Raw genomic sequence first — 27,775 nt, forward strand, 5'->3', positions numbered from 1 at the left:
TCGTTACTTGACGTGCTTTTACTGCATTAGGGTTGTACTCTAGTTGCAGTATGCTCCGACCTAAATCTATAGCTGCACCTACACAATTGAAATTTATTTTCTTTCTTTTTCAACAGAAAGAGGGAGCCGGGGCAAAAGGCCAATTGGTCTCACGAGGTCCCAGCACCTGAAGCAGGGGCAGCAGTGCGCAGCGCATACCATGGATACACAAGCATAACATCACGGCAACAAAATACAGAGAATTGGTGACATTATGTATAGAAAAAGAGATGGAGAAGCACTGTATTAGAGAGTGGTCACAGTATATAACACACAGGAGATGTGACCTAAATATATATAAATGCAATGGCATAACAAAAATGCAAGTAAAGAAGCACTGCATGCACTACAGACGTCAGTACACAATAATTATACAAAGAGGTGCACAGGCACTGCACGGAAAACATAAACCATGTAAACATTGAATATTTACCAAAGACTAAAAGCGTAGTAATTTAATAAAGTAACATGATATGCACTAAAGAAGTAAAAAGAACAAAATGTACGCCAAAAATGTCAGTCACTGCCACCACGACTCAGAGTACAGCCTTTGGCTGCTGAGCTTGAGGTTGCAGCATTGAATGCTGGCTACCACGGTTGAATTTTTTAAAAGGTGGAATGCAAAAGTGCCAGTACGCTATACAACGTATAAGAGCTGTGAATGCTGAAATAATATGTAGCCCTTCACTGTGGTGATTCAAGCTATGTACCCCCTTTCACCCCTTCGCTCATGGCATGCTTTAAGTGGGCATGGTGAAACAGTTGCTCCACCTTTCCTTCCACCGCTGCCGCACAGCAGTAAGAGCCAACGTGCACTGACATCGTGTACTGTGCGATGTCAGTGCACGTTAAAGAACCCCAGGTGGTCAAAATTTCTCGAGACCTTCACTACGGTGTCCCTCATGGCCTGGGTCGCTTTGGGACGTTAAGCCCTAATAAACCTAAACCTAGTAAGAGCTACCAACCAGTAACAATTTTCGGACACAGGCATGCATTTACTCCTATAAAAAAATTAGTCGAATGGCACCACTGAGTTACATAAGTTTGTTAGTGCACAGCAGACCCTTGCAATCTTGTCAATTGCACATTCATTGCTGGTATTCTTTCTTAGAACTTCTACTGGAAGGCTTCCCTTTAATATTGTGTATTTTTTCTTCACCATTCCAATAACGCGCTCAACATAAATACGAACATTAGCAATTTCTCGTGCTCGCTCAACCTCGGAACTAGAAAGCTGCTTTTTTCCTTTTGTGAATGCAGGAACTGCCAACTTTGCACAACACATGCCAACGCTCTCAGCAATGAGGAACCCCCTGTCTGCTAGGACGACGTCTCCTCTGTCTAACAGATTGAGTATGCCACTGTCCTCGGTGATCAGCTTGTCACTGGCACGCCCACCAAATGCTTGGGAAATATACGTAACCATTCCTTGCAGGTAGATTCCTAACAGAAATGTTACAGTATTGTGGTGTTTGTATTGAGACCACGTTTCTGCACGTGGCAATAGTGAGCTGGGCCTATGAATAAATACCTCAAAGCAGTCCAGAATGACTCTGACATTCACTTCGAAGTTTTCTACAAAAGCAGCTGGCATTGTCTTCATTACGTCTTCTTTCTCAGGCCATCGTACAAATGACCCAAGACGATCATAGCAAATGTCTAACCACTTATCACAAACCCTAGATACAGTGGGCTGAGAAACACCAAAGCGGTACGCTAAATCCTGCATCTGGGTTCCAAGCCTCATCCTCATTAGAAACATTACCATCTCCTCAAACTTTGTCAGCATGTTTCTTGAAGAGTGAGATGCATGGTGTTTCAAGAGATTAAATAGAAGAAAGAGTGCCATAAATGATGGCAGTCCTGTGTAAAAGGCAACTCTTTCGTCGTCACCACGAAGAGCCTCTTCAGTGAACTTAGTTGCTGCCAGGCTCTCTTTGGCTGCCCTCAGCTCCTCACAAAGATTTGCTACTTCTTCTTCCAGCTGCTGAACATGCAGTGTTGTCAAGTCAGTCTGGCAGGATGTGCCTTCAATAAAAGATGGAAAAGAAACCACATTTAATCACAATGGAAATTAGACAAGAGTTTGCGGTTGCAAATATCACAACAAATTGAGTTCACACAGGAGGAAGTACACGACATAGACTGATGTCAACATGCCATTTTCTCATCACTTTTTGAACGTGCACTAACTACCACATCTACACACTGCCGCTAGTCTACAACTAGTCTCTTAAAATCAGTGATACGCTCGTTACGGACAAAATATTGCTTTCTGGTTTTAGCGGGCCGGTAACATATGTACAAAAAACCTGGCCAAGTAAAAGTAACATCTTTAACATGAGCTTTGAAAATGCAGGTCATTTGCAGCACATTAAATGGTGCACTGCCGATACGTTTGTCATTGAAGGCCATGTTGTAATGTAATGGCACACAGCCCACTCTTGTCTATCTCAGAGAACTTCCTAACATCAGGTCCAAACGTCAACCAAACGCAGTCCTGTCACTACTAGCACTGGTTATGAAATGCTAATTACCATTTTCCGAGGATGCCTGCTCACTGCTGGCCTCCGCATCTGCCGGAGATGGAATGTCCGCATGTTCCTCAGCTGGCATTTCCTCGGCTCCAGCTGCGTTCGTAAGCCACCAAAAAATGGAAGGTGAGTGTTTCACCTTAGCTCCAGAAATGTTGCTACCTAAAACAAAACAATTCATTTCACCTGTAGTCACCGCTTGCTTGCGTTTCACGCGCCGTGCCTTGAGACGCTTGAAATGGCCGTCGCGGAGAGCCTTGGCTGCATATCCCAAGTGCAGCGAGGGAGCCCAATCTGGGTTGCACTCATCAAACAGAGCAGAAGGCGTGCCTGCGTCGTACGGGCAAAGACACTTTTCAGCTCGATAGTAATCACCCAGACTCTTCGGGTGGCTGAATCAGCGATTAGCCTAAAGCTAGGACGCGCAAACAATCAACGATTACCTTTCGCACGCGAGGACAAAACGATCACCGATGTGAAAGTGCCTGAACATTCGCCTTTGTGCGTTGCCGCACGCATTTTCGCGTTCTCTGTAACTTCTGTGCTGCTCGCCTTCGTTCAACAGCACAGATTGAAATCTTACGCTTACATGACAAAAAGTGCCGTGAACAGACCCGGTACTTGTCGGGAGCTGCGCTGATGTTTTTTTCTGTTGATACGAGCCAGCCATTCGCGGCGCCGCTTCTCCGAAAGCAGTTTTGTTCGGTCGCACTCATTAAGTCGGATCTTCGGTATTTTGAAGAAACCGAGGTCCTTCTTGTTGCTTCTCAGCTTCTGCTGCTTCGTCTGACTTCGGCTATTGCAGCCGACGATAGCGCAATGAACCATAGTTGGCGGAGGAATGCACGACGAGAATCGACAGCTTCGCTCGCTCGGCTCGACGTGAACATCAAAATGGCGCCCTGCCCCACAATTCACCGCGCTCAACGCGTCAGTGAATACCTCCTATAGCAATTATAAAGGGTGTGAGGCAAAGGAAAAATATGTACCCTGTTTTGCACCGCACGTTTATGAGAAGCGTTAGGCGACCCAGATTCGGAAAATAAAGCCTTCGGGACCTAAACATGAGAACCTCTCCAAACAGCGATTTGTTGATAAAATATTTCTGCAAAACATATGGACCTTGAGACAAAGGAGACAACGGCAAGTTCAAAAATTGTTATAAAAATCATTTTAAACATGTTCATGGACGAACAACGGCTTCTGGCAGGTACCCAGAAAATGCAAACAACTAGAGGAATAAGACTGGCGGTGACTATATTCTGGGGGCAATAGCAAGATATACGAACAGCAGCTTACCACTTTTCTGGGTAAGAAAATTATAAAGCAACTGCAGGAACAACCAGCTGTCAACTCTTGGCGGAAACTTGTAAGTTAATGGAAACGATCGTAAATTATTTAGGAGCACTGCAGTTTGATTCGGAAACTTAAATCATAGGGTGAAGTCAAGACATTTGAATGGAGCAGTGATGAGAGGAGAAGTTTCAGTTGATAACATATAATCTGAAAGGAAGGGAGGAGAAATGGACTTGAGGCGAACATGTGGGAAGGAGAAATGATAACCAGTGTTGGCTTAAGGTAGCAAAGTACGCACCAAAGAGTAGTAATTATGTTGGGGTAAGTGGCCTAATGCTAGGCGGGGAGATCAGGTCGAGATCATTCTCGGTATTGTCCCACAAGGCTCACTACATCTCCATGATGCGCACCGGCTTCTAAAACTTCTTAGCCTTGCAACGATGTAAGCGCGTTATGTAAAAGCTTCCAGTTATGATTAAGTAGAGTGCGGCTCGACGTCCAATCCGTTTCCGAAGCCCGCTGATTCCGCGTATGGGCTATACCCTCCGTAAGACTCCTATAGAAACTCAGGGGAGCGAAAATAACGACACGCACCACCATTGGAAGTGAACAGAAGACTGATGTTTATTGCATTGCGATTGCCCGATATGGATTCGGAATGTCCATGGTTGCCCGTAAGCAAAATTACATCCGCTGAAGGAGTTTCTACATACTCCCCCCCCCCAATGAGCCTTAGCTCATTCGTAGAGGGATTCGAGGGGGTACAACAGTTGCACTGGTCTTCGAACCACAGTTCCACTCGGTAGGCGCACCATGCAGGCCCGGGTCCGTCCGTCACGTCCGACTAACACCTCGATGACTTCTCCCATCTTCCAGAGTTGCCGTGGTAGAAGATGCTCGTATACTAGTACCAAGGTTCCTTTCTTGATGGCGTTCGATGGTGTCGGTATGTTGAAATGTGCAGTGCGCAGACTGTTCAAGTACTCCTTCTGCCACCTACGCCAGAAGTGGTCAGCCATCCTTTGACGATATCTCCAACTGCTGCCAAGGTTGTCTGACCGAGGCGGCTCAGATGTGGAACTAGAAACGGTGGGTAGGGAGGTCAGACGCTTTCCCACCAGAAAATGCGACGGAGTGAGAGGTTCCGGTTCACTTGCTTCTGCGTACACGTATGTGAGGGGTCTGGAGTTGATGACTGCCTCAGTTTCTGTGAGGACTGTTGCAAGCTCCTCAAAATTGCAGTAGCTGTACCCCAACACTTTTTTGAGTGAAGACTTCACAGGTCGTACCAATCTCTCCCAAAAGCCGCCCCACCAAGGAGCTCTTTCGGCGATGAAGTTCCATTGGATCCGATGGTCCGCAAAATATCTTTGCAGCTCTTCTCTACGAATGGTTTTCCGCATCTTTCTTAGATCCCGTGATGCACGTTGAAATGTTTTTGCGTTGTCCGAGAAAATAACTCGACACACTCCTCTTCTTGCCACAAATCTTCTGAACGCCTTGAAGAAGTTGGAGGCAGGCATGTCTGTCACCAATTCAAGATGTATCGCTCGTGTGACAGCACATGTGAAAAGTAGAATGTAAGACTTCTTGTTTTTGCCTTGATCTTTGGTGTTGAGCGGACCGGCAAAATCTATGCCTGTCACCTCAAAAGGCAACGCTTGTGTTACCCTTTCAGGAGGTAAGGGAGCCACTGCCTCAGTGGCTGCTCGGCTGTTGAGGCGGTCGCAGGTAACGCATTTCTTCAGCACCCTTTTTACCACTTGTCTTCCCTTCATTATCCAGAAATGCTCTCTTAGTTCTGTGAGCGTTTCAAGTGGTCCAGCATGTAAAAGGCGCCTGTGCGTTCCGTCAACTAACAGCTGGATGAAGCGATGGCTCGCTGGGAGAACAATAGGATGCTTGGAATTGTAGGAAAGCTCGGCATACTTCAGGCGTCCCCCAACTCTTAATATTCCGTGATCGCCTAAGAAGACATTGAGGTCACGTACTGGAGACGCGTTCGGTATTCGCGCTGAGCGACGAATGCACTAGAGCTCTTCGGGAAAAGCCTCGCGTTGTACATCTTTGATCAGGCAAATTTGAGCGTTGTTCGTCTCTTCTGCTGTCAGATAACCGTTCCGTCTCTCGGTGGGATGTCTTGAGTTATACAGATATCGTTGCATCCAGACGACAACTCTCACCAGCTTAAACACTGAACTGTAGCGTTTAAAAGGTAGAACAGATTCTTCCACTCCTTGTGTCACACTGTGAACATGAACTGGCTTCCTTCTTCATCGCCAGTTGTATCTCCAGAGACGATCTCGCTGCGTGGCCAGTTAGCGCGGGGTTCGGTGAGCCAAGAAGGTCCTTGCCACCAAATCCTGGTTGACGTGAGCACCTCAGGGGAAACTCCTCGGGTAAGGAGGTCAGCCGAGTTTTCTTCTCCTGGGCAGTAGTTCCAGATGTCTGGATCAGTCAGTTGCTGTATTTCCAGCACGCGGTTGGCGACGAATGGTTTCCATTGTTGAGCAGAACCCCTCACCCAGTGAAGCGCGATTGTCGAATCTGTCCACAGAAACCACTCTTCCACTTCGAGACTTAGCGATCGAGTCAGGTAGTCTTTTAGCTTGGCGCCCATTAGCATTCCCATCAGTTCAAGTCTTGGGAGAGAAAGCTTCTTCAGCGGGGCCACTCTCGATTTTGCCAAAAGCAAGGTTACTGTCGGCCTGCCTTGTCGACATGCGCGCATGTAGGCAACGGCCCCGTATGCCTTGGGGCTTGCATCCGTAAAGATATGGATCTGCAATTCGTCATCGGCAGCACTGAGGCACCATCTTGGAACAGTTATTGCTGTTAAGTTATGCAGCGCTGTGTGCCACTGCGTCCACGCTGTTTGTACCTCTTCAGGCAACGGTGCATCCCAGTCAACGCCTAGTTCCCAGAGCGTCTGAAACATCAACTTAGCTGTCACAGTGACCGGGGAGATCAACCCGAGGGGATCGTAAATGCGCGCCGATGCCTGAAGGATAAATCTTTTTGTGTTGCAGTTCCGGTCTAGAAATTCCAAGACAGGTTCCATTGAAAAGGCCAAGAGATCTTCTTCTTTATCCCATACAAGTCCTAACACGCACGTGGTGTTGGCTGTGGGACATTCAACTTGGCTTGTCGGACACCCAGTTTTTTCCTTCTCAAAAATCTCCTGTAGTCTTTTGGAATTTGAATTCCACTTTCGAAGAGTCATGCTTGCCTCTTTCATTATGCGCACTGCCTGTCGATATAATTCTTCAACTTCTTCTTCTGTGTCTGTGCCTGTGATGAGGTCGTCGACGTAGAAGCTCTTTTCAAGCGTGGTTACTGTGCCAGAACAGTCGTTAATCGTATGTAGATGGTGGCGTATTCTCGCGACAAGTAGGAATGCACTGCTGGTTACTCCGAACGGGACCCTTGCCATTCTCCAGACTTCTAGCGGGGGGTTCTGGCTTTTCTTTGTGGGTACCTGCTCATACCAGAAGAAGCGTACAGCTTCACGATCGTCTTTTCTCAGTGAGATTTGCAGAAATGCCTTTTCGATATCTGCACTGAGTCCGATGCGGTGCGTTCTGAAATTCAGCACCATTTTCAAGAAGTCCGGGTTTAAGCTCGGTCCCGAATCTAGTGCTTCGTTGAGTGCCACGCAACCCGCATCACTCGATGACGCATCGAACACGACTCTGACCTTAGTTGACAGGCTATCAGGTCGTAGCACCGCCCGGTGAGGCATATAATACACTCTATTCTCCGTCTGGCTGACTTCGTTCTTTGGAAGCTTCTCAGCGAATCCGTGTTCGAGGTACTGACGTATGGCCTCATCGTACTTATTCAGCATTGTCTCATCTTTCAATAGTTTCTTCGTGAGACTAGCCAAGCGTTTCCTCGCGACTGCTTCGTTGTCGGCAAGATGAAAGTTCACTGGCTTCCATGGAAGAGCCACTTCGTACCTCCCATCGATATGTTTAATGGAGGATTCAAAAGCCTTACGAACTTCTTCATGTTGTTGCTTATGTGGAGGGGGTTCGGAAATACCCATGCTTTCCAGCTCCCAGAATGACCTGAGCTCGGCGGCCAGTGCACTGGTGTTTTCCCTTACACTGGCTCGAAGGACAGCTACGGTTGCACTGCCGATCCTGTGGGGAATGGCTCCCTGAAGTGTCCACCCGAAGTGTGTCCTAATAGCCACCAGACCACCCTGCATCTTCTGTACTTCGCCGGTCACTAGAGTCCAATAATAGTCAGAACCGATTAGAATACCAATGCCATTGCTTGTTAATTGTGCAGGTGGCAAGGTAACATCGGCAAGCTCAGTCACTTTTTTTCTGACTTCTTGTACCACATCCTCAGGAATCAGAAGCTCGTCAGTACAGATTTCAGGTATCTCCAAGGCTTCCAAACAATGATCCCTTCGGTCGTACTGGCTCCTTAACCAAATTCGCAATTGTCTGCGCTTTTATTTGATAATATTGCCTGTTCCACCGAAAGGATAGATGGTAATATCTTCCTCACCCAGTACCTCTAGATGTAGCTGGCGTGAAAGTTCCTCTGTTACAAAGGTTCTTTGACTTCCGCCATCAAAAAGTGCACGGCTGAGGACTCTTCGTTGGCTACCCTCCGCCCAGACCTGAGCTGTCTGGAGCAGCACGGCGGACGTCATTTGTGCCTTATTGTGCGTCGCAGAGTGCAACTAAGTCGCCGTGTTATCTGATCTCTTCCAGGTTGGGTCGCACATCGGAGTGATGTGTCTTCTTCCACAATTTTCACATTTCACTCTTTTGTTGCGACACTCCTTAGAAGTATGTCCTCTGATTGCGCACCGATAACACCGACCTGCTTTACGCAACTTGTTTCTCTTTTCTTCCAAAGACAGTGGTGCCTGGCACTCCTGTGCGACGTGACCCTTCGAAGCACAAAATGCACAGGCCTCAGTCTGTTTGGGTTGGCTAGTTAAGAGAGATGCTGCTGAGCCCCTGAGAGTGGCTGACCATTTGAGAGTTCTGGCCCTTTCCTTCTCTACTCTGGTTTTTTGACTGGCGTCATTGTTTTCTCATTGGCCAACCTGAAGTGCTTTCTCTCTACTCTCGAGTTCCAACTTCAGGAACTCTAGCAATTTCTCTATCTTCAGATTGTCATTCGCTTTATCTGAAGAGCGGCACTTGTGATACTCCACGACGAAGGCAACTGGTAGCATCCTAAGCAGTGCAGAGCACAACATAGCTTCGTAACTGCTACTCTGCACGCCTAGAGTCGTTAGTGCGGCCATATTACGCTGTAGGCGATCGTATAGTCGTCGTAAAGTGCTCACCTCGTGTGCATTTCGTACCGGTGGTAAGTCGAGCAGCTGCGTCAGATTTTCTTGAATCAGGATTCAGGACATCAGGCCGACCGAAGCGTTCTTTGAGGAGGTCGATGGCGGCGTCGTAGTTTTCTCCTGTCGCGTGAATGCCTGCCACAGCTGACAATGCCTTGCCTGTAAGCGTTGATCGCAGGTAGAGAAACTTCTCGGAGTTGGTGAGTGCAGCGTTGTCGTGAAGTTGAACGGCGTGCCGAAACTGTTGCCAGAACGGGTGCCATTCTGTTGTGGCACCACCATATCGTTGTAACTCCAATTTCGGTAGATTCACTTTTGATGCAACGCCTATTCCTTCTTCCTTTTGAGGGCATGTCGATCTTTCGGCCACCGATCTCTTTTGTTGTGCCTCCTTCACCTCCTGGTCCAGCTTTGCCATGTATGTGACGATCTAGTCGTTTAACTCGACGGTGCGCATGTAGTCGTCTTCCGCGTCGCAGTCTGGTACGACCTTCTCTATGGCTGCATTCACTTCCGTTAGTTTTCTCTGCAAGGCGTTTAACCTTGCCAACAAAACAGTGAAGCTCTTCTCGTCTGCCTCGCTCTCGAGCGACGAGTCTATGGCAGCGAGCAGCGTCGTCACCTGCGTTCTCAGCGCTGCCCTCTTCGGGCTGAGCCGCTTCATAACTGCGTCTCAGGTTTCGTGGCGGAGACGCGCCGCTGGGCCTCGCTACGCAATTGCTGGGCGTGCGCTGTTTCGCACGTCTGCGGTGGCTGCCTCGCTGGTGATGCTGGTGGGTCGCGTTTCTTTGTGGTTCACAAGTCCATTGCTGATAAACTGGATCGACTCTTACCGGGTTTCGGCACCAAAATATAGAAACTCAGGGAGCGAAAATAACGACACGCATCACCATTGGAAGTGAACAGAAGACTGATGTTTATTGCATTGCGATTGACCGATATGGATTCGGAATGTCCATGGTTGCCCGTAGGCAAAATTACATCCGCCGAAGTTAGAGTTTCTACAACTCCTTTTCTTTGCAGGCACAACTTCGCCCCAATAGTAATTCTGCTCCGCGCAGCTTTCGATGTAAATACAGTCTCGATGCCTAGACGATATGACATGCACGTCAATATGCTAATAACAGCGTCATTACAATCCTGTTAAGTCAGATAAGGTAAGGTATTCGCAGCAAAAACATGAACAAGCATATGGAGACGTCACGGTGGCTGCATTACGGTACTGCCTCTAAACTTACTGATAGTTTCCAGCGTGCCAGATAGATGTTCTTGCAGACCAACAAGGTTATTGGAACATTACTTCATGTCATGATGACCTGATCTCACTGAGATGCCGTATCTCTAGCCGCATTAAAAAGTAAAATTATGGTAGGAACGCAATGTGATCGCAAGCTATTAAACAACTAAAACTTAATAAAGAGTAGAAATATGCGCCACCAATGCAGGAAAAAAATTAATATTTTTCCACCTACCTAACTTGAGCTGTTATCGTTTTTAGTACTGTACTGCCCAGTTCCCGCTTTGTTCGTGTGCGATATCCGGCGACTCTGCGGCCCGCGAGCAGTAGGTACACGTGGCGTGCATCGCATACCTGAGTCAATGCGTCGGCACTGTCGGGCGTGGTAAGGGACACCGAAGCGAGGCGTGAAGGAGTGCGTCGTCGTGCTGCTGGCAGCTGCGGTGTTCGTGCCGCCCCACCTGGAGGGGGTCGGTGACGCCTGCCTTGGCCAAGAGTTCCTGCACCCTTTGTCATGCAAGCCGGTAGGTGGCGGCGTATGCAAGTCGGATCGCAGCACTGCGGACCCTTTCTTCGTGTGCTGCTCCTACGAGCGTCTGGTCATCGGCGGCGACAACGTACCAGGCGCTGGCAACTCCAATCCCGAGGCAGAAAGGTGCACATGAGAACCTGCAAAACAGTGGAGCTGCTGCATTGAATTTCCGGTGATCAAAGATGACTCTTAGTCTCCTCTTCCGGAGGAATAAAGTGGATCTTAAGCTGGTACTTCATTTTCCATTAGTACCAGGCAGTAATCTGAGCGAGGAGGGCGACGCCTGCCCCACAGTCAAATTGTTGTTGCAGTAGTGACTCGAACTGGATACGCGGCAGTCTCTTTAGGTTTGGTGCGCAGCACTTGCAGCTGCTGGAAGATACAGAACTCCCTTGCCGTCACGTATGCGCATGGAGGCACAGTATCCAGAAGCACCGTCACATGCACTAAAACACCCCAGAGTGTGAATTAAGACAGTAAATATTCATTAGCATCCCCACGAGCGCAGCCATACAGCTACATAGCAAAGCAACACAAGTTCCTAAAAGTCTTCAGTGGAAGAAAAATTCCTTCTGGCTCGGGGCTCGAACCCGGAAGCACTGCCTCGCTCATTAAAAAAACAAATCTCTGCTAACTTAGCTAACCAGGAAGAAGTACCTTTTCTACGCGAACCTATATAAGGAATCTTCAAGACCATTTTATAATCAGTTTTTCGGAAAAGGACCGCTTTTGAGCCGCTATGCTTTCAGAAGAAATTCACTAAATTGAAAAGATGTCCAGCACAGCTCAAGCGTGTCATGAAGGTGTCATAAATGTCTAGTTTTGGCTAGCTAGTGAGGGAATTATCGAAGATAAAAGCAATGCGACGTAAAGCTGGAACGTTTATTACTCTATAATAAAACGAATTGCACCAAGTGCGCCGCCATTCTAACATCCTTAGCCGGCTCGTTAAAAACCTGACGAAAATTAAAGGGCACTGTCTGCAGAAAGTATCTCCGGAAAGCGCTATATCAGGCCAGCTTTGTACAGCTTTGTAGTTAGGAAAAAAATAGTCGACAGAGACACTTACCCTTTGAAGGGTTTTGCCGTATATGTACGGCGGCGGTTTTCTGTCCCGCAAGGTCTTTGTCGTACGGGTACGGTTTCGATCTTCCGTTTGAAATTTTGCGCCAAAAGAACAATGTGTCCTCACTGGGGGGGGGGAGGGGGGGGGTGCTGCCACCTCTTAGGACTTACAAGAAGTGTTTGAATTTTGTGCTGCCTTCTTACGGAGATAAGCAGAACTTATGTCTAGCTATAGCGCGGCGGCACAGACTGCGGCACACCCCTTTTGTAGTTTTGGTTTCGTTGCGTGATCGCAACGGAGTCGCGCGAAAGTTGAGTTTTCTTTTTGTCAGCACTATCTTGCAGGGGCTGCCGAAGTTGATTTCTATCTTTATTGACGCTGCTCTTAGCTTGCTTATCACCGTTGCTCGCGAGGTATTCTCGCCCTCTGTGGCAACGCGCCTACGCGGTTTCGATTCCGCCGCGGGATCGCATCGGATCGCAACGGAGTCGCGCGAAACGTGTTTTCTCTTTGTGGGCACTGTTTTGCAGAGGCGGCGAAAGTTGATTGCTATCTTTATTGGTGCTGCTCTTAGCTTGCTTATCACCGTTGCTATTCTATTCTATTACATTTTCCAGTTGTGAGTGATGCGGTCACCAAAGTACTGTTCCTAACTTTTTTTACTATTTATTCTCGATTATATACATTTTGTAGATTCAAGATCCGCAATAAAGTAATTTGACCACCTGGGAAAGTTTTCTTCAAAATAATTCGACCCTCAAAGGGTTAAGACAGCTTACGTGTGAGAAGGCCTAAGCGCGCCCGCTAATTTTGTGAACGCAGTCGCCGCACACTGCGGCGTGATGTAACCCAATGCCACGCAGCTGGAAATTCTGCCTGTGCACATTTCTGTGTTTCTTGAAAGCCTCGTACCAGGAGGGATTAAAGACGTTAGAATAAACCCCCACAAGAACATCATCGCCATTGATGTCATGAAGCTAAGCCAGCAAGACAATTTGGCCGCCATCACCAAACTCGGCAATTTCAGTGTACGCCCTCTTATTCTACAAGACAGCCGAACCACGGCTGGCGTAATTTACAACGTCGAAATCGCCATCCCTGACACCGCCTTGCCCATCTTAATCAAGCCGGCAACCAACAGCATTTCCATAATGCAAGTTAAGCGCCTTGGAAGGTCTACATGCATCAAGCTGACGTTCAATGGTGACTGCATTCCATCATACCTGAAGGTAGGGCACTTTCGTCACCCAGTTCGTCCATTCGTACCAAAGCCGCTAAAGTGCAGGAAATGTATGAGGATTGGTCACGTGAGCGGCGTCTGTCACAACTCCATCGTGTGCCCAAGATGCTCTGAGCCACACAGCGGCGACAGTTGCCGCGCGACTGCCTTGAAGTGCGCCAACTGTCGTGGCCCTCACGACTCTTCCTCGAAGGACTGCCCTCGCCTAAAGACTGAGAGGGCTGTACTGAAGAAAATGGTGCGTGACCATTCCACCCACAGAGAAGCCGCTGCAAAGGTGCGACGACGTCGTTCGCGCCGCCGCCGAAGGTCGTTGAAGGGAACAAACACCTTCGAAGAGAAGACCCCAAGCGGCACTGCAGTTTGTCCGCCTCCACCGACAACAAATCAGGAAAGCCCGGCGACTGGTGAAACACGACCTGCTATACCTAGTGCGCGCACTGCGTCAGGTACGTTGCTGCACCCCATGTCTGCGACACCTACGTCTGATCTGGGAAAAAGGCACGATTCCGACCATGGCCAAGATATGCAAATGATTGCAATGCTCACGTCACTGATGAATGTCATGCGTGCTCTGCTGTCCAGCTTGCGCACGTCAGTAGCACAGAACGCATTGCAAGTACTGGACGCGCTACAGTCAGTTCGTGCAGCTATACATTATACATGCAGCTATATATGGCTCCCCCGAAACTATCTTTTCCGAAGAAAGTCAAGCAAGTTTTTATTTTTCAGTGGAATGCCCGCGGGCTCCATTCCCGGATTTCAGACACAACCGCTTCCCATTCTGGCGATCTGTGAACCGAATCTGCCCAACATTTTACGATTATCCCCGCCCTTTCACAGAGGCCAAGATCCTCGGTCCGTGGCCACAACAGCCGACTACTATCAAGGCTCACAAGGCACTGTTTTGTCTTTTCCGAGAGACTGCCTTGCTTGCTAGATTGTGACTTTGTCTCTCTTCCCTCTTTAATCCCCTCATTCCCTTCCCCAGTGCAGGGTAGCCAACCGGAAACCTTTCTGGTTAACATCCCTGCCTTTCCCCTCTCTTTATCTCTATGCCTGTGCATGAATCTACGCAGTCGCCACCGCGTCGCCGCCCTACCCCTTTTGATCTGCCCGCTAACTTCGCGAAGGCAATCGCCGCCGTACCGCGGCCCGCGCTCCGCCTCAAGGTATGACGCTACATCTAGCGGGCTAAGGCCCATATATGCAGATACGTATACACATATACACACACACGCACACAGAAGCGCACGTGCACGCGCACGTCCCCCTCCCCCCCCCCACACACACACACGCATCTGCACACGCGCACGCTGGCACACAAACACACTCGCACAGAAGCACACACACACGCGCATCCGCACACGCGCAAGCTGGCACACACAATCGCGCAGAAGCACACACACGCGCACGCTGGCACACAAACACACTCGCACAGAAGCACACACACGCGCGCACGCTGGCGCCCTCTTACACACACACGCGCGCATAGACACACGCACACACATGCATACATACGCACATGCACATAACGCGCGCACACGCATAGACATACACGCACACGCACGCACACGCGCACACACATGCATACACACGCGCACGCACATACACACACAAATGCACACAAACACAAAAAATTCTTACAAATGCACAGGCGCACTCCCAACCACACAGATGCCTAGGCGCACGCACACACAAACGCACACTTCAGACACCCTCCCACACATGCACACGAGCACGCGCTCGCACAAACGCACGCGCACGACCACGCACACACATGCACGCACCAGCACGCACACACGTAAACGGGCACGCACAGGCACTCACACGCACGCGTTACACACACAAACGCACACACACGTACAAGCGCACGCGCAGGCACAAACGCACATTTCACATACCCACACACGCACAAGCAGACATACGCGCACACACACCCGTGCACTCACATGCACAGGCCCACACACGCACGCACACTCGCAGGCACGCGCACACACGTACACGCGGACGCACAGTCAGGCACACGCGCACACATGGCTGCGCACAGTCACACCGAGACACATACATACACGCGCACGCGTACACACGCACACAAGCGCACGCACACACGTACACAATCGCACAAGCACAGAGTGGCACGGGCACGCGCGCGCGCACGCACGCACGCACGCACGCACACACACACACAGCACAGACGGGTTTTCGCTCAGTGGCGAAGTAAGGCTTATAGACCAGATTTTTGAGCCTTTCCCGGGCGCGGCCATTTTGCACCGACTGGCGCGCCGCGGTGCGGGCGTTTCTTTGGGGACTGCGGGGCTGCGGCAGTTCCGCGGCCGCGCGTGCATATAGCCGCGCTTCGGGCGCTAAGAAAACATTGTCGAGCATACTTCCGCTGCGTGGCTGTGTTGCAGGAAGTATTTACGTTATCACAGCGATAACATTGACGCGTTTTAATGACATTTAGTTTGACATTCAGGCTAATTGTGCCGGCGCTTAGAACGCGCTCGTGCTTACATCGAATTCCGTCTTGGTGCTCCACCGCAAAGAAACTTTTTGTTCAATATCAAGCATTTGGTGTGCGGCTAGCATGCAGTTCCAATTCCCATGCACTCTTATTCCTTCCTGCCGGCCGGCCATAAAGCCCACCCCCCCCCCTTCCCCCTTTCACAAACAGGGCTTTCTTGTCGCCGCGCCAGTTTATCAACAAATTACCGCTGTGAGCTCAACTGAGTCGCAGCGCCAACAGAAAACAAATTTTGTCATGGTTTATGCAACCTGGTGCATAAAAACGTACTTTCACTTAATTTATCGAAGCTTGAATAGATATGAGCTGCTAATCCAGCTTTCACTAATTCTGAGGTCCGAAGTCGCGTTATTTTACTCAGGAGCTCTCGCCGCGTGTGAGAGCGTTGCGTAGCCGTTTGGCTAAGTGTGGAAATGTAATGAAATCGCGCATATTTTTCTATGAATAAGGTAGATACCGCACCGCTGCGGTGGCTCAGTGGTTACGGCTCTCGGCTCCGGCCCAAAAGACGCGGGTTCGATCCCGGCCGCGGCGGCCGAATTTCGATGGAGGCGAAATTCTAGAGGCCCGTGTACTGTGCGATGTCAGTGCACGTTAAAGAACCCCAGGTGGTCGAAATTTCCGGAGTCCTTCACTACGGCGTCCCTCATAGCCTGAGTCGCTTTGGGACGTAAAACCTTAATAAACCAAACCAAACTAAGGTAGATACCAACAGCAGAAAGATACTATAGATAAACCTTTACCCCCCAGATACCTCTGACATGCGTGCGGAAAAAGCAGCTGAAATCGCTGCTGAAAAAGCAGCTGAAACAAGAGCAAGCTCAGCGCAAGGATGCCGAACACGTACTGGTGATCAAAAACACGCGCTCCGTCGGGACAACCTTCAGTCTGCAGCTCGCCTATCCAGTTACTACTCCACTGAGTCGAATCAATAGATCTACATTCTGATGCATAAAATTATCATAGATGATATCGCACGTAAAAGGCGACAACAAACGACACGACAGCGCAGAAATCTGCTTAGAAGTGCCGGTTTCCAGTCCGTACACTACCTGGTCGACTACCCTCGGATGTCACTTTAACGAGTACCTGCGCACAAGATAACCGCAGTACTGTCTGGAAGAGGGAAAATGTGAGTAGTGACGCACAGCACACACCCTCATAGGTTAGCTGATGGAGCACAGCAACGGCAGAAGCGAACACGTAAACATGCGTTCTCCGCGCGGCGTCGGCGCGACCCGCAGTCCCTCGGGCCGCGCGCGCCGACAGATGGCGACTGGTGTCGAGAGTAGGAGCGCGCCCGCAGCCTGCGTGCGAGGGTAAAAAAAACTGGTCTATACATTAAAAAGACAACTAAGAACCTCCACGCTTGCACAGCGAGGTGCCTTATTGGTTCGACGACCGTTATGAAGTCCCATTAACTGCCACCAAAGCACTGAGGACAAAGTTACGCGGGGACAAGAGCGAAGGCATGCGTTATAAGTGCTAGAAAGAAAGGGGAAAAGAATTGTCATGCCCACGTCGCCAATCTGCATTTTTTTTTTATTCGAGCTGTTTGCCATCAGGCATAATGAAAAAGGAGAGAAAGTTATAAAAAGGAGTGCAAACAAACCTCGCTTAAAAAGCGGCACAAGTTCGTGATATAGCGATTATCTAGAGTCCACTTGGTATAGTCGTCTGCAACGTCCCATCGCAGGCCAACCTTTCTTAGTAAACGTCGTCTCACGGAAGCTGTAGCCGGGCAAGTCCACAGCAAGTGTTTTTCATCACACTGGTCGGGCGCAGCACCACAATGGGGACACTTGTCTGTCACTTCGTAACGTTTGTCACGCCACCGATGACGCACACAAGGAGTCAGAGCCGCTCCTGCCCGAATCCGGCGCACAGATACCTCCTCCTCCCGAGTGAGACTCCGGGGGAGAGGGTACGAACACGGAGGAATTAGAGCGCGTGTTCGCTGACGCAAAGACTGTTTCTCGGAAACATGGGACAGGAACGGATCTGAGGGAAGAGGGGAAGGTGGCGAGATATCGGATGTGTCAAGGTGTGTCATTGCATCCACATGAATATTATGCGGATCCTGGGCATGCCCGCGAGTCCAGTGTATACGCACAGGACAGGGGTATTTTGTGCAAAGTTGGTGAATAGATTGTGTAACTTGGATGGTGCGCCAGACAGCCTTAAGCTGCTTAAGGGCGGCAAGGGAGTCGGTGTAAATGTGTACAATATCGAAAGTAGGTACGAGTGGAAGGGAAGCAATGGCATTGTGTATCGCCCGAAGCTCCAAGGCCAGGGGGGAGCAAGTATCCGTGCTATATGTAGCGCGGGAGTTGAGATGAGGATGTGAGGGACTGTAAACTGCAGTAACTCCCTGCACTGCTGTGTGTGATGCATCGGTGTATATTATGCACCCTGAAGGAAGACGGGCGGCTGATATCGGCGTCGAAGCAGAGGGGCGATTGTCTGTGAGCTGACAGTATGACCATGGGGGAAGAGTCTGTAAACGATGAAGCTGGAGCGACATCTTGCGTGCTCTGTGTGCCTCACGCTGGTCGATAAGTTCACTCAATGTATTAAGTTGAGCCAATCTGCATAACAGCATTAGCATTAATTCGAGACAAGTGCCTATAGTTAACTTGTCTGCCACCCCGTGGCACAAGGCTTTGAGCATTATAAGAAAGCGCGTTGAAGTCATTCGTGATGTAAGAAAGAGTGTAACCGAGTGGCTGCAGAACATAACGCGATAGGCCGCAAGGCATAGCGGCACTGGCTGCGCGATATCCGGATATCCTGGAGGGGACTGGGACTGAAGGGATTGTCACCGTGGCAAGGAACGTGCAGGCTGGGCGCAGCCAGAAAATTGCTCTGGAGACGGGCTGCACATCCACATGACTCATACGCTGCACGGCCTTCCCGCAGTCAGCATAGCCCCAAACACTCCAGGTTGCTTCGTGCGCGAGACGTGGGATTAGCACCACAGAATAGAGTAACCAGTCTCCCGATGGGAAACCATATCACTCGCTGTGGACACCTGGCTGAGAGCATTCCATGCAAGAATGACAAATATGCAAATGTGCCGCATGTGGACTTCATTTGCAGGTAATACTCGGAAAGTTCAGCTGAGAAGAAAGCGTTTGACATCTGATTACAGTCTGGGTCCATGCCGCTTCACAAGAGCTGCAGCATATTTAATTTTCTGTAGCGGAAGCGAGGGAGCACAAGCTTCATTCGGAGAGTCCAAGCATAATTTCAAAGAACCGGATCCTTTTACCTCACGTAAAACTGCAAACACTGGAAGCTACGGAATGCTTGGTTTGCTCAAGTTCAAGGGGCCAATATCAAGAGGGGAACATGCTCTCTCGCGAAAACGCATAATGGTGGCTCGGCGGCATCGATGTCCTGCCTGTAAAAAGGAGGTCTCGGACGCGATTTCTGCTTTCAGATGGCGTGCAATTGAAAGATGCGCATGTGCTAATAAACTATACTCCGTTTCATACATAGCAAGCAACGCTGCCAAAGCTAGCACGCCTGTTAGCGCAAGCCAAGTCCGCACGCAAAAAGTAGTTAGCCATACAACAAAAGCGAACACAAACATATTTCGTAGTGACAAATCTTAAGTGCCGTGACTGGCACCTCCAGGACTTCGTTTTACCTCTTGCCACATTTTCGTCCTGCGACTCGTCGAGATTTCGAGAAGCAAAAAGTACGTGTGGCGGAATGATATGGTTTGGTAGGGCGAATCGCTTCTACTAAATCCGCGTCCAAAAAGTAGTTCACTCTCCGTGGAAATTTTGCCCAGAGAGCCCGAACACTGAACGCCTCACAGCTTCTACCGTGATTTTCAATGCTACTGCATCGTTTTATACCGCTCTTTCTATTAGTCCAAACAATGACCGGAGTTTCGAGAAAAACGAATGATACGTGGCGGAGTAATATGATTTCGCGGACGTACTACTTCAGCAACCTCCGCAGTGTTGCGTGCTATGTATGAAACGGAGTATAGTGACCGTTACGAGGACCTTAGCACGTCCAGAGTACTCTGCACACCCCATTGCGGCGTCGCTCTCGGCCGAACCTGACGCGTTAGAAGCACACGAAATATAAGTCGCAATTTCATCCGGGCAATTCAGTTCGGCGTGAGCTGAACACCCCATTGGCATCAATACGCTATAAAGGGACGCTTCGCTGCCCGCAGGAATGCAAGCAATCAAACGTTTTCTCTCACCTTATGGCGGTCGTCCAGCAGCTTCCGAAGGACTCGTAGGCTGGCTGCAGTGCACGCGTCGAACGCACGAGGTCAGCCGATTTCGGGCTGCTCGAGCTTCTGCTGGCTGTTGTTATTGTTGTTGTTGCCTTTGACAGAATGGGACATACCCACACTGGGGACATGCGCTCGGTGGGCTAGCGGAAGAGAAGAAAGAAAACAACTGCAGATGATACACAAAGGCGGATGATGAGGATCATCATTTAACGAAGCGACCTCTATCGCACCGCAACTGATGCTGAATTTTCTTTCTGAGTAAAGGATTCCGGATTTTGTTGTTTACTCTTGGGGTTGAGGAGGCCGACAATAGCTTTCCGCCTTGCATGAAAAGCCTGCGATATGGACCAAGCGAAGAAACTATAATTGTGGTGAGAGGCAGGGCTGACAGATGGCGCCACATGCACGCAGCGAGACAGCGCATCACACTCGACCGACGCCCAGATGCGGAAGACGTATCTCGCGCGGTGGCTGCGATATAATATCTCTAATGAACGCTGTTGGTTTAAACCCGCCTTATCCTTGCTACTCCGACACGACATGGTGGCAGCGATGGGATGCGTGCACGATTCTAAGCTGGTGATCACAGAGCTGTCATGCAGACCTTGCAGAATCAGGGGGTAGAAGAGTGTTATGTGACAATATTAGAAGATATTTATAACCATTGCACAGCTGCGATAGTCCTCCATTAAGTCAGGAATGAAATTCCCATAATGAAAGGTGTTAGGCAGGCAGACATGATCTCGCGAATGCTATTCACGGCGTGTTTACAGGAGCTATTCCGGGGCCTGAAATGGGAGCAGTTGGGGAAAAGAGTTAATGGAGAATACGTAAGTAATCTGCGATTCCCTGACGCAATATTTTGCCACTATTGACTGCTCTGTTTTTCCTCACCTCTGCCAGGGACGCTTCAAAAGCGAATGCGCAACAGAAGATAGACAAGACACCAAACTGAAAGCGGGCTCGGACATTGTTAATAATTATTAGCTACGGCGTCACATGAAGCGTCTCCATCTCAATTTGCTGTAATAACTAGATTTGCCGGCAAATAAAACAGAAGGAGAACAGGTAAATGAAGTTAACTCTGGGAAATTAACGAAACATGCGCTGCATTATTTTTTTCGTAAGAAAATGAGAAAAAAACGGTTAAAAGAGAAAGAAACATTGGGTCAACCGGACTATGTCTCTTGCTATGTGGGAAGCTGCAGGAGCACTTGCAGAAGGGCAGACATAGCTCATGAGGGGTAAGGATATCGGAAACATTAAATAATCGATTGAAAACTAAGCTGGTCACGGAGAGGTTGCAAAAAAAGAAAAGGCTTGCGTGCACTATCTTTCATGCAAAAAAAGCCAACAGAGATAGACAGCGCCATCTCTGTCACCGTGCGGCAAGCGAAACCTAAGCGGTAAATTCATAATTCAGAACTGCTTCAGGGAGTAACCAGCAGATCAAAGCTATTGCTCTCGATACAAGCAAACCATACGAGAGCGCGTGAGCACTGAAAACCGTGTATTGGCCTATGAAAAGCCCCATTACTTGTTATACTGACACCAACACGCCCTACCGGGATTTTCAGCGAACCGAACACCCACAGAACAAAGAGGACAAGATGGGCGCCCGTGTTGCCCTCTCTCTTGTGTGTGCCTTAGTTGCGTTGAAAATCCCGGTAATACGAGGTCTGTTAGAAAAGTATCCGACTTTATTTTTTTTTTTGCGAACACCTGATGGATATGAAACAAGCGCGCTTACAGCAGCCGACCTTGAACCCTCGTGCGCATGCACGAATTTTTTCCCGCCTGCCGATAGCGTCAGTCGCTGGGAAGCAGCGTTTGAGTCAGGCAGTGCGCAGTGCTCTCGTCGGTTTTTTTGTTGCAAGGAAAATGGCGGAGCGAGAGGAGCAGCGCTACTAGCTCAAATTTTGCCAGAAACTTGGCGATAGCCAAGTGGAAATTATTCGAAATGTTCAGACGGCTTTCGGTGATGATGCTATGAGCAGCACACAGATTAAGCAGTGGTGCAACTGGTTTAAAGACGGCCGCACATCCGTGGAGAGAGAGCCACGCTCCGGTCGGCCATCAACATGCCGAAATGACCAGGTAATTGCCGAAGTGAACGCTGTGGTGATGCGGGACTGTTGTGTGACTATCCGAGAAATTGCGGAAGAGGTGGACATCAGCAATTTTTCTGCACATTCCATTATCACCGAAGATTTGGCCATGGAGAGAGTTGCGGCGAAATTCGTGCCGACGCTGCTGACGGTGGAGAAAAAGCAGCTTCGTGTTGAAGTCTCACAGGAGAAGCTGGATTCCACAAACAGTTACCCTGACTTCACCGACGCCGTAATCACTAGTGACGAGTCTTGGGTGTACGGGTACGACCCGGAAACCAAATCCCAGTCGTCACAGAGGACGCATTCCACGTCACCAAGACCAAAGAAGGTCCGACAAGTGCGCAGCAATGTCAAAGTGATGCTGACTGCTTTTTTGACTCCCTCTGTGTGGCACACGACGAGTACGCACCCCACAGGGTCAAAGAATGACTAAACAGTATTACAGGGATGTCCTCCATCGCCTACGTGGTGCTGTGCGGCGCAAGAGACCGGAATCGAGGTCAACAAGAAATTGGCGCATCCCTCGCGGCATTGATCCTGCACATTCCTCGCATTTGATTCAGACTTTTCTGGCGAAAAACCAGACTCCTGTAGTTCAACAGGCTCCTTACCCTCCTGATATGTCCCCCTACGACTTCTGGCTGTTTCCAAAATCAAGAGGTCATTGAAAGGAGCGCGATTTCAGAAAAGAAAGGACATTATGGCTGCAACGACAGCAGAGCTAAATTCTATTCCGAAAAGGGTCTTTTCGGAATACTTCCAACAATGGCAGCACCGGTGGGAGATGCATATGGATCCCCAAGGAGACTACTTTGAAGGTTATTAGGTTTCTAACGCTCCAGTTATGCCAGTTTTTTTTCTTCGGCCAAAGGTCGGATACTTTTCTAACAGACCTCGTATGTCTGAAAACCAACGAGCTTAGCAGTTAACTCTATGGAACCAACACCTACATATTGCGAATGCATGTATCGAGGGCATGGGAAAATGATACGAATGATATGAGACAGTTTGGGTCACCGCTATTGCGAGCAAAACCTAAAGAAAAATGAGAGAGAGAGAGACAACGAAAAAATAAACCCCAAGCCCTGGATTAACCTCTATGCTCACCCCCCGAAGCAAACACACGGCAGAACGTGTTCCAACCCACCTAGCTGCGAATGCGAAGCCAGGTAAGATTCTTCTGTTGCTTTGAGATTTGAGGCATTTTGTTCGTGAAACATTTTATTCGTCGAAATGAGATTGGTGCTAAGATGTCGCGTTAAGTGGTCGAGGGTGCATAGCCCTCGACAAATCTTTCAGCCCACACCACCGCAAGAACTTGCGTTCTGGGGTCAGAGCTAGCCAGCGTGGTCTCCCACCACTCGAGAGAAGGAGCGGTAACTGCAACACCCGGAGGTGGCTCTATTTTTCAATCCCACGGGATATGATCATAATGGACTCGTTTGCCACAGTGCTTGCAGTTCGGGTTGTATAGATCAGAGAGAGAGAGACTCTTTAATGAAATACAGAGAATTTAGCCAGCGTTTAAAAATCGCTGGCATGCTACTTTGCATAGGGAGGGGAATTTGGGAGATAAAGACAGAAGGAGAGCAGTGTGGAAGAGTTAAAAAAACGGAGATAAAATGCGGCCATGAAATGGGTGCTAAGGATGCAATGGCGAGTATTGATGTAACCTATGGAATGATGGAGTGCATAGTCCGACAAATGGGCTGGCTAAGTTCACTGCATGAAGAATGCATGAAGGTAACGTGCAATTGAATTTAAAGCTTATCGAGATGTCCAATGTCGCTTAAATATGTAAATAGAAAGTTCGTTGCAAGCCTCTGTTGGGCTGGGACCCATATCAGTTCGTAATAATTTGGTGGCGCCAGGGACTCTAAGGGAGGCGTTTGTAATTCGCCTTTTTGTGAAATTATTGACAGCCATTTTGGGGTCGCTGAAAATGGTGCTTTCTTGGGTACGTGCTAGAGCGAGGGCTACAGCTGCCTCTTTTGCCGTTTCAGAAGATTTCGCTTCGATTGTTGCAAAGGCGACGCGGTCACCGTTCTCGTTCAGAGCCACAATTGCAATACATTCGTATGCTTGTATTCTGTCGCATCAACATAAATTGTTTCGGCACACTGTACGTATTTCTTATATAATGCTTTGGCTCGTGCGACTCTTCTACCCTCAAGGTTTAAGGGGTGCATATTTTTGGGAAGTGTTTTGATTAGTAGGGCTGCGCTATAGTTTCGGGGCAAGTCTACTCTATCGTCTTGATTAGTGGGTTGAAATTTAATTCCAAGCCTGGGTAGAATACTCTTGCGAGTTCTGGAATTGGCTAATATCGCCGTTTGAGACATTAGATGGGCTTCTTTCAGTTCATGTAGGTGTTGTGGATTCCTAACCTCATAAGCCTTTCGGTTGACGCATCTAGTGGTGATTCCTAAGGCGGCTTTGTAGGCCAGACGTCTCATGCTATCCAATTTGTCCTTTTCTGCTTTTACAAATTTCAGATAACCGGTGGCGTAGAGTATCCTGCTTAGCGCAAAGGCCTGCACTAGTCGGCATAAATTTGTTTCCCACAGCGCTTGTCTTCGATTATCTATGCGGCGGGTAAAGCGCGCCGTCGGTTTACCGTACATTTCAGCTTGTTGACATTGTCAGTATTGTTTCCCTTTGTAAATAATCCCCCGTATTCTCACAGCTCGTACCTCATTGACAGATCATCCATTGTCATCGACGTTTATTTGCTGGGGAAGTTGTAGTTCTCCTACTTTTTGTTTACGTCTTATCACGAAGAGTTAAAATTTTCGCCTTGAACAAGTGGGGTCGGATTCCCATGCGCACGCCTCAACGATGTCCACTGCTTCTTGGAGTGTGTCTTCTATGTAGCCTTCGCATCCGTTGGTCACCCAAAGCGTGATCTCATCTGCATAGAACGCGTGATGTAGGTCTCTCCTCTGCCCCAAGCGCGGCAGCTGTGGCAGAATAGCTTGTAACGTCACATGTGGGGCGAGCGCTCTGACTGGCTGCGCCGCCTGTGACGTCACGTATGGCGCGCGCCTCTGATTGACACCTACGTACCGCTGTGGTGCTCCTCCTCATTTCTCTCGTGGGTGCGAGCAAAGGTCAGCTTTAGACATGGGGATATCTGAAAAATGGAGACTTCACTCTTTTTATAATGGCAAGTAAGGGTATTGCCAACATGGCTTAGTTGTGGCCATAGGTGAAGCTGGTACAGTTCAAATGTGAAGTGCAGCTGTAAAACCTCAAACAGTATAGACCAGATGGTGGTGCAGTAATGTGTGGGACATGCTGGGCTGGATACTTGTATCGTCATTGACATCCCTTGTCGCCGTAACTTAAGCACACCTGCACGAAATCAGATAATGTCTTCACGATGTTTATCTATGAACGCACTGTGTTGTGTTTCAGTGCCGGTACTCTCAGTCCGCCCTTGCCGACATTTCAGTATACAAGTTACACACACTGTGGTGAGGTTATGAATTCTCAGGTCAAGTGAGACAAAAGCTATAACGCAGCTGTTGCGCAAGTACCTCACCTTTGTTTTTATACTTTTCAGCGTTTGCATAACTTCATAAGGACGAAGATTAAAACTTCACATCCACAGATGTGTGCGCTGGGACCCAAATTAAGGTGACTGTGCATGCGATCGCTTTTGGTTGCAGACAGGATGCGAGCAGTTTCCGGCGAGACCCTGCCCTTTCCGATGTTCTAGGTTGCAGTTTTGCTGTCGCTAAGAATCAAACTAGCCTTGGTTCCGGCGCAAGCGAGCGCTTAGCGACATCCTCGCCGTATCTACTTTTCTACCCCTAATGGAGGCGGCGGCGACTGGTGCACCTCGGCCGTCGACTTCCGAGGCGACCGCCGCCTCCGACCTTCCACTCCCTGCGTTCATGTAGGCTGCCTCTCCTGCACCAAATTTCCCGGCCCTTTTAGCCAGCGCCTCCGCCCTCTTTTCCCGCCTTTCCCTACGGCTCTCTGGGTAAATGTTGCGGAAAGGGGGAACTACGATGTTCTCGCGACATTGTGGCTGTACGGCGACCTTGTCGAATATGCCCCTATCGAAGTTTCGCCTACCCACTCCATGATTCTCTAAGATTCGGTGTGCGATTCGCACCGCCTCGGCGAGTTCAGTCCAACTATTATGCACCCCAATTCCAACAGGTGGTCTGAAAATGTGGAGTCGGACTAGTGCCCTCTTGACGCAACGACTAATAAGTGCGACGAAACTATCTCGTCCGCAGTAATATCTAAGAGCGGCGTGGCGTAGCATATTTGGCTAATGATGTACGCATGCGTGAATTTTAGGAGGCTGCGTTCTTTGATCACTTGTCCCTGCCGCTTACGGATCTTTTCGTTGCACGTTTACTCTGTGAAGTTCTATAAGGCTGATGGTGACACGAGCAATCAGCTAAGTTTTGTCTTATGTGCAACACGGGGCCGTGGTCCGAACCAGAACAGGGTAGCGTTTACTGACAAATAAGAGCGACGACAACCGCGTTTTATGTCGTTCGTTATCTTCAGTTTGCCCTGACAGGCTGTTGTAATCAGATATCCACAAGAAGAGTTAGAAATTTCAGAACTTATTGGCTCGTTATAATGTGTGCATCTTGAGAGGCTTAGATGATGAAGATGAGAGATGACATGCGGTTCGCACAAATGGCTGACGTAGAAATGTGCTTATAAATGCGAAAAACTAGCACCACTCCCCCTGGATGCAAGAAACATCTGATCACGAGGCTGTCTGGAGCTTGTGGTACTGTCTAGTCGTGAATAAACGCAGGCTATGAAGTTTAGGAAATTGTTCTGAACTTATTCGAGCATATCTATTAGGTGAGCCTTATGGATATGCCGAAGGATCGATGTTCACTCTAAGAACGAGCGAGAGCGAAGGTACGAGAGCTTTCTCTCACACCTTTGTCATCTTTTTATCGCTGCGTGCTCGTTCATCTTCTGTTTGCAGATAATGCCTCATCAAGGCTGCCTTAGCAACTTGTTTTCTCTTAGGGCTGTGTCGGCCCTGCCTCAATTTTGAGCGTCTACTGTGACTCATGATGTTACTCTGCTGTAAGATAACCGCGACATGTCGGATGTGTGGCTGCAGAACTTATAAAAAAGGTTGGCATGTATGTTTTGAATTGAAAAGGAAGTCTGTGCTGTGTGTGTGTGTGTTCTCTCGCCACTGCATCCTTGCCTTTACGTGCAGTTTTCTCAAATGACCAATTGAGAAGGCATGGAGGATGCCAAACCTGTCATAAGAGATAAAATAAATTGAGCAATTATAACACATTAATAAGCATTAGTAATAAGATTTTTATTCCAAATACCAGCTTTAGCTGGTATGCTAAGTAAGCAAAAATGAATACAAAGTTATCAGCTAACAGAAGCAGCTCCAAGTCTTTCGGAGCATGGCTCGTAAATAATGCGGCATAGGTAAGCGCACCGGCTCTCCGGCGTAACCTTGATCTGCACTGAAGGCTTTAGGCATAGCGCAGTCTCATAACTTAGCGTGCAACATGACTGACTTATCGTACACCATTGCACGAGGCGCACACTCGTCAGCAGCCTTGCAGTTTCGGCACAGCAAGCGCAGCGGCCGGGGC

At 48.9% G+C, this 27,775-nt stretch overlaps 1 protein-coding gene across 1 annotated transcript in view; it reads right to left on the minus strand.

The window, feature by feature from the left end:
- Positions 1–1,051: 1,051 nt before the first annotated feature.
- Positions 1,052–27,775, minus strand: part of LOC149355106 (uncharacterized) — a 30,797-nt gene continuing 4,073 nt past the window's right edge. The window contains exons 3-5 of the mRNA XM_089576065.1: positions 2,760–2,903; positions 2,577–2,669; positions 1,052–2,067 (exon numbers count right to left, since the gene is read on the minus strand). Of these exons, the coding sequence (XP_089432191.1) occupies positions 1,052–2,067; positions 2,577–2,669; positions 2,760–2,903 (1,253 nt within the window). The remainder of the gene's footprint in view (positions 2,068–2,576; positions 2,670–2,759; positions 2,904–27,775) is intronic.

Source organism: Amblyomma mixtum, chromosome 3, assembly GCF_055824585.1.
Source record: "Amblyomma mixtum isolate Tamu chromosome 3, ASM5582458v1, whole genome shotgun sequence".
NCBI classification, from domain to species: domain Eukaryota; kingdom Metazoa; phylum Arthropoda; class Arachnida; order Ixodida; family Ixodidae; genus Amblyomma; species Amblyomma mixtum.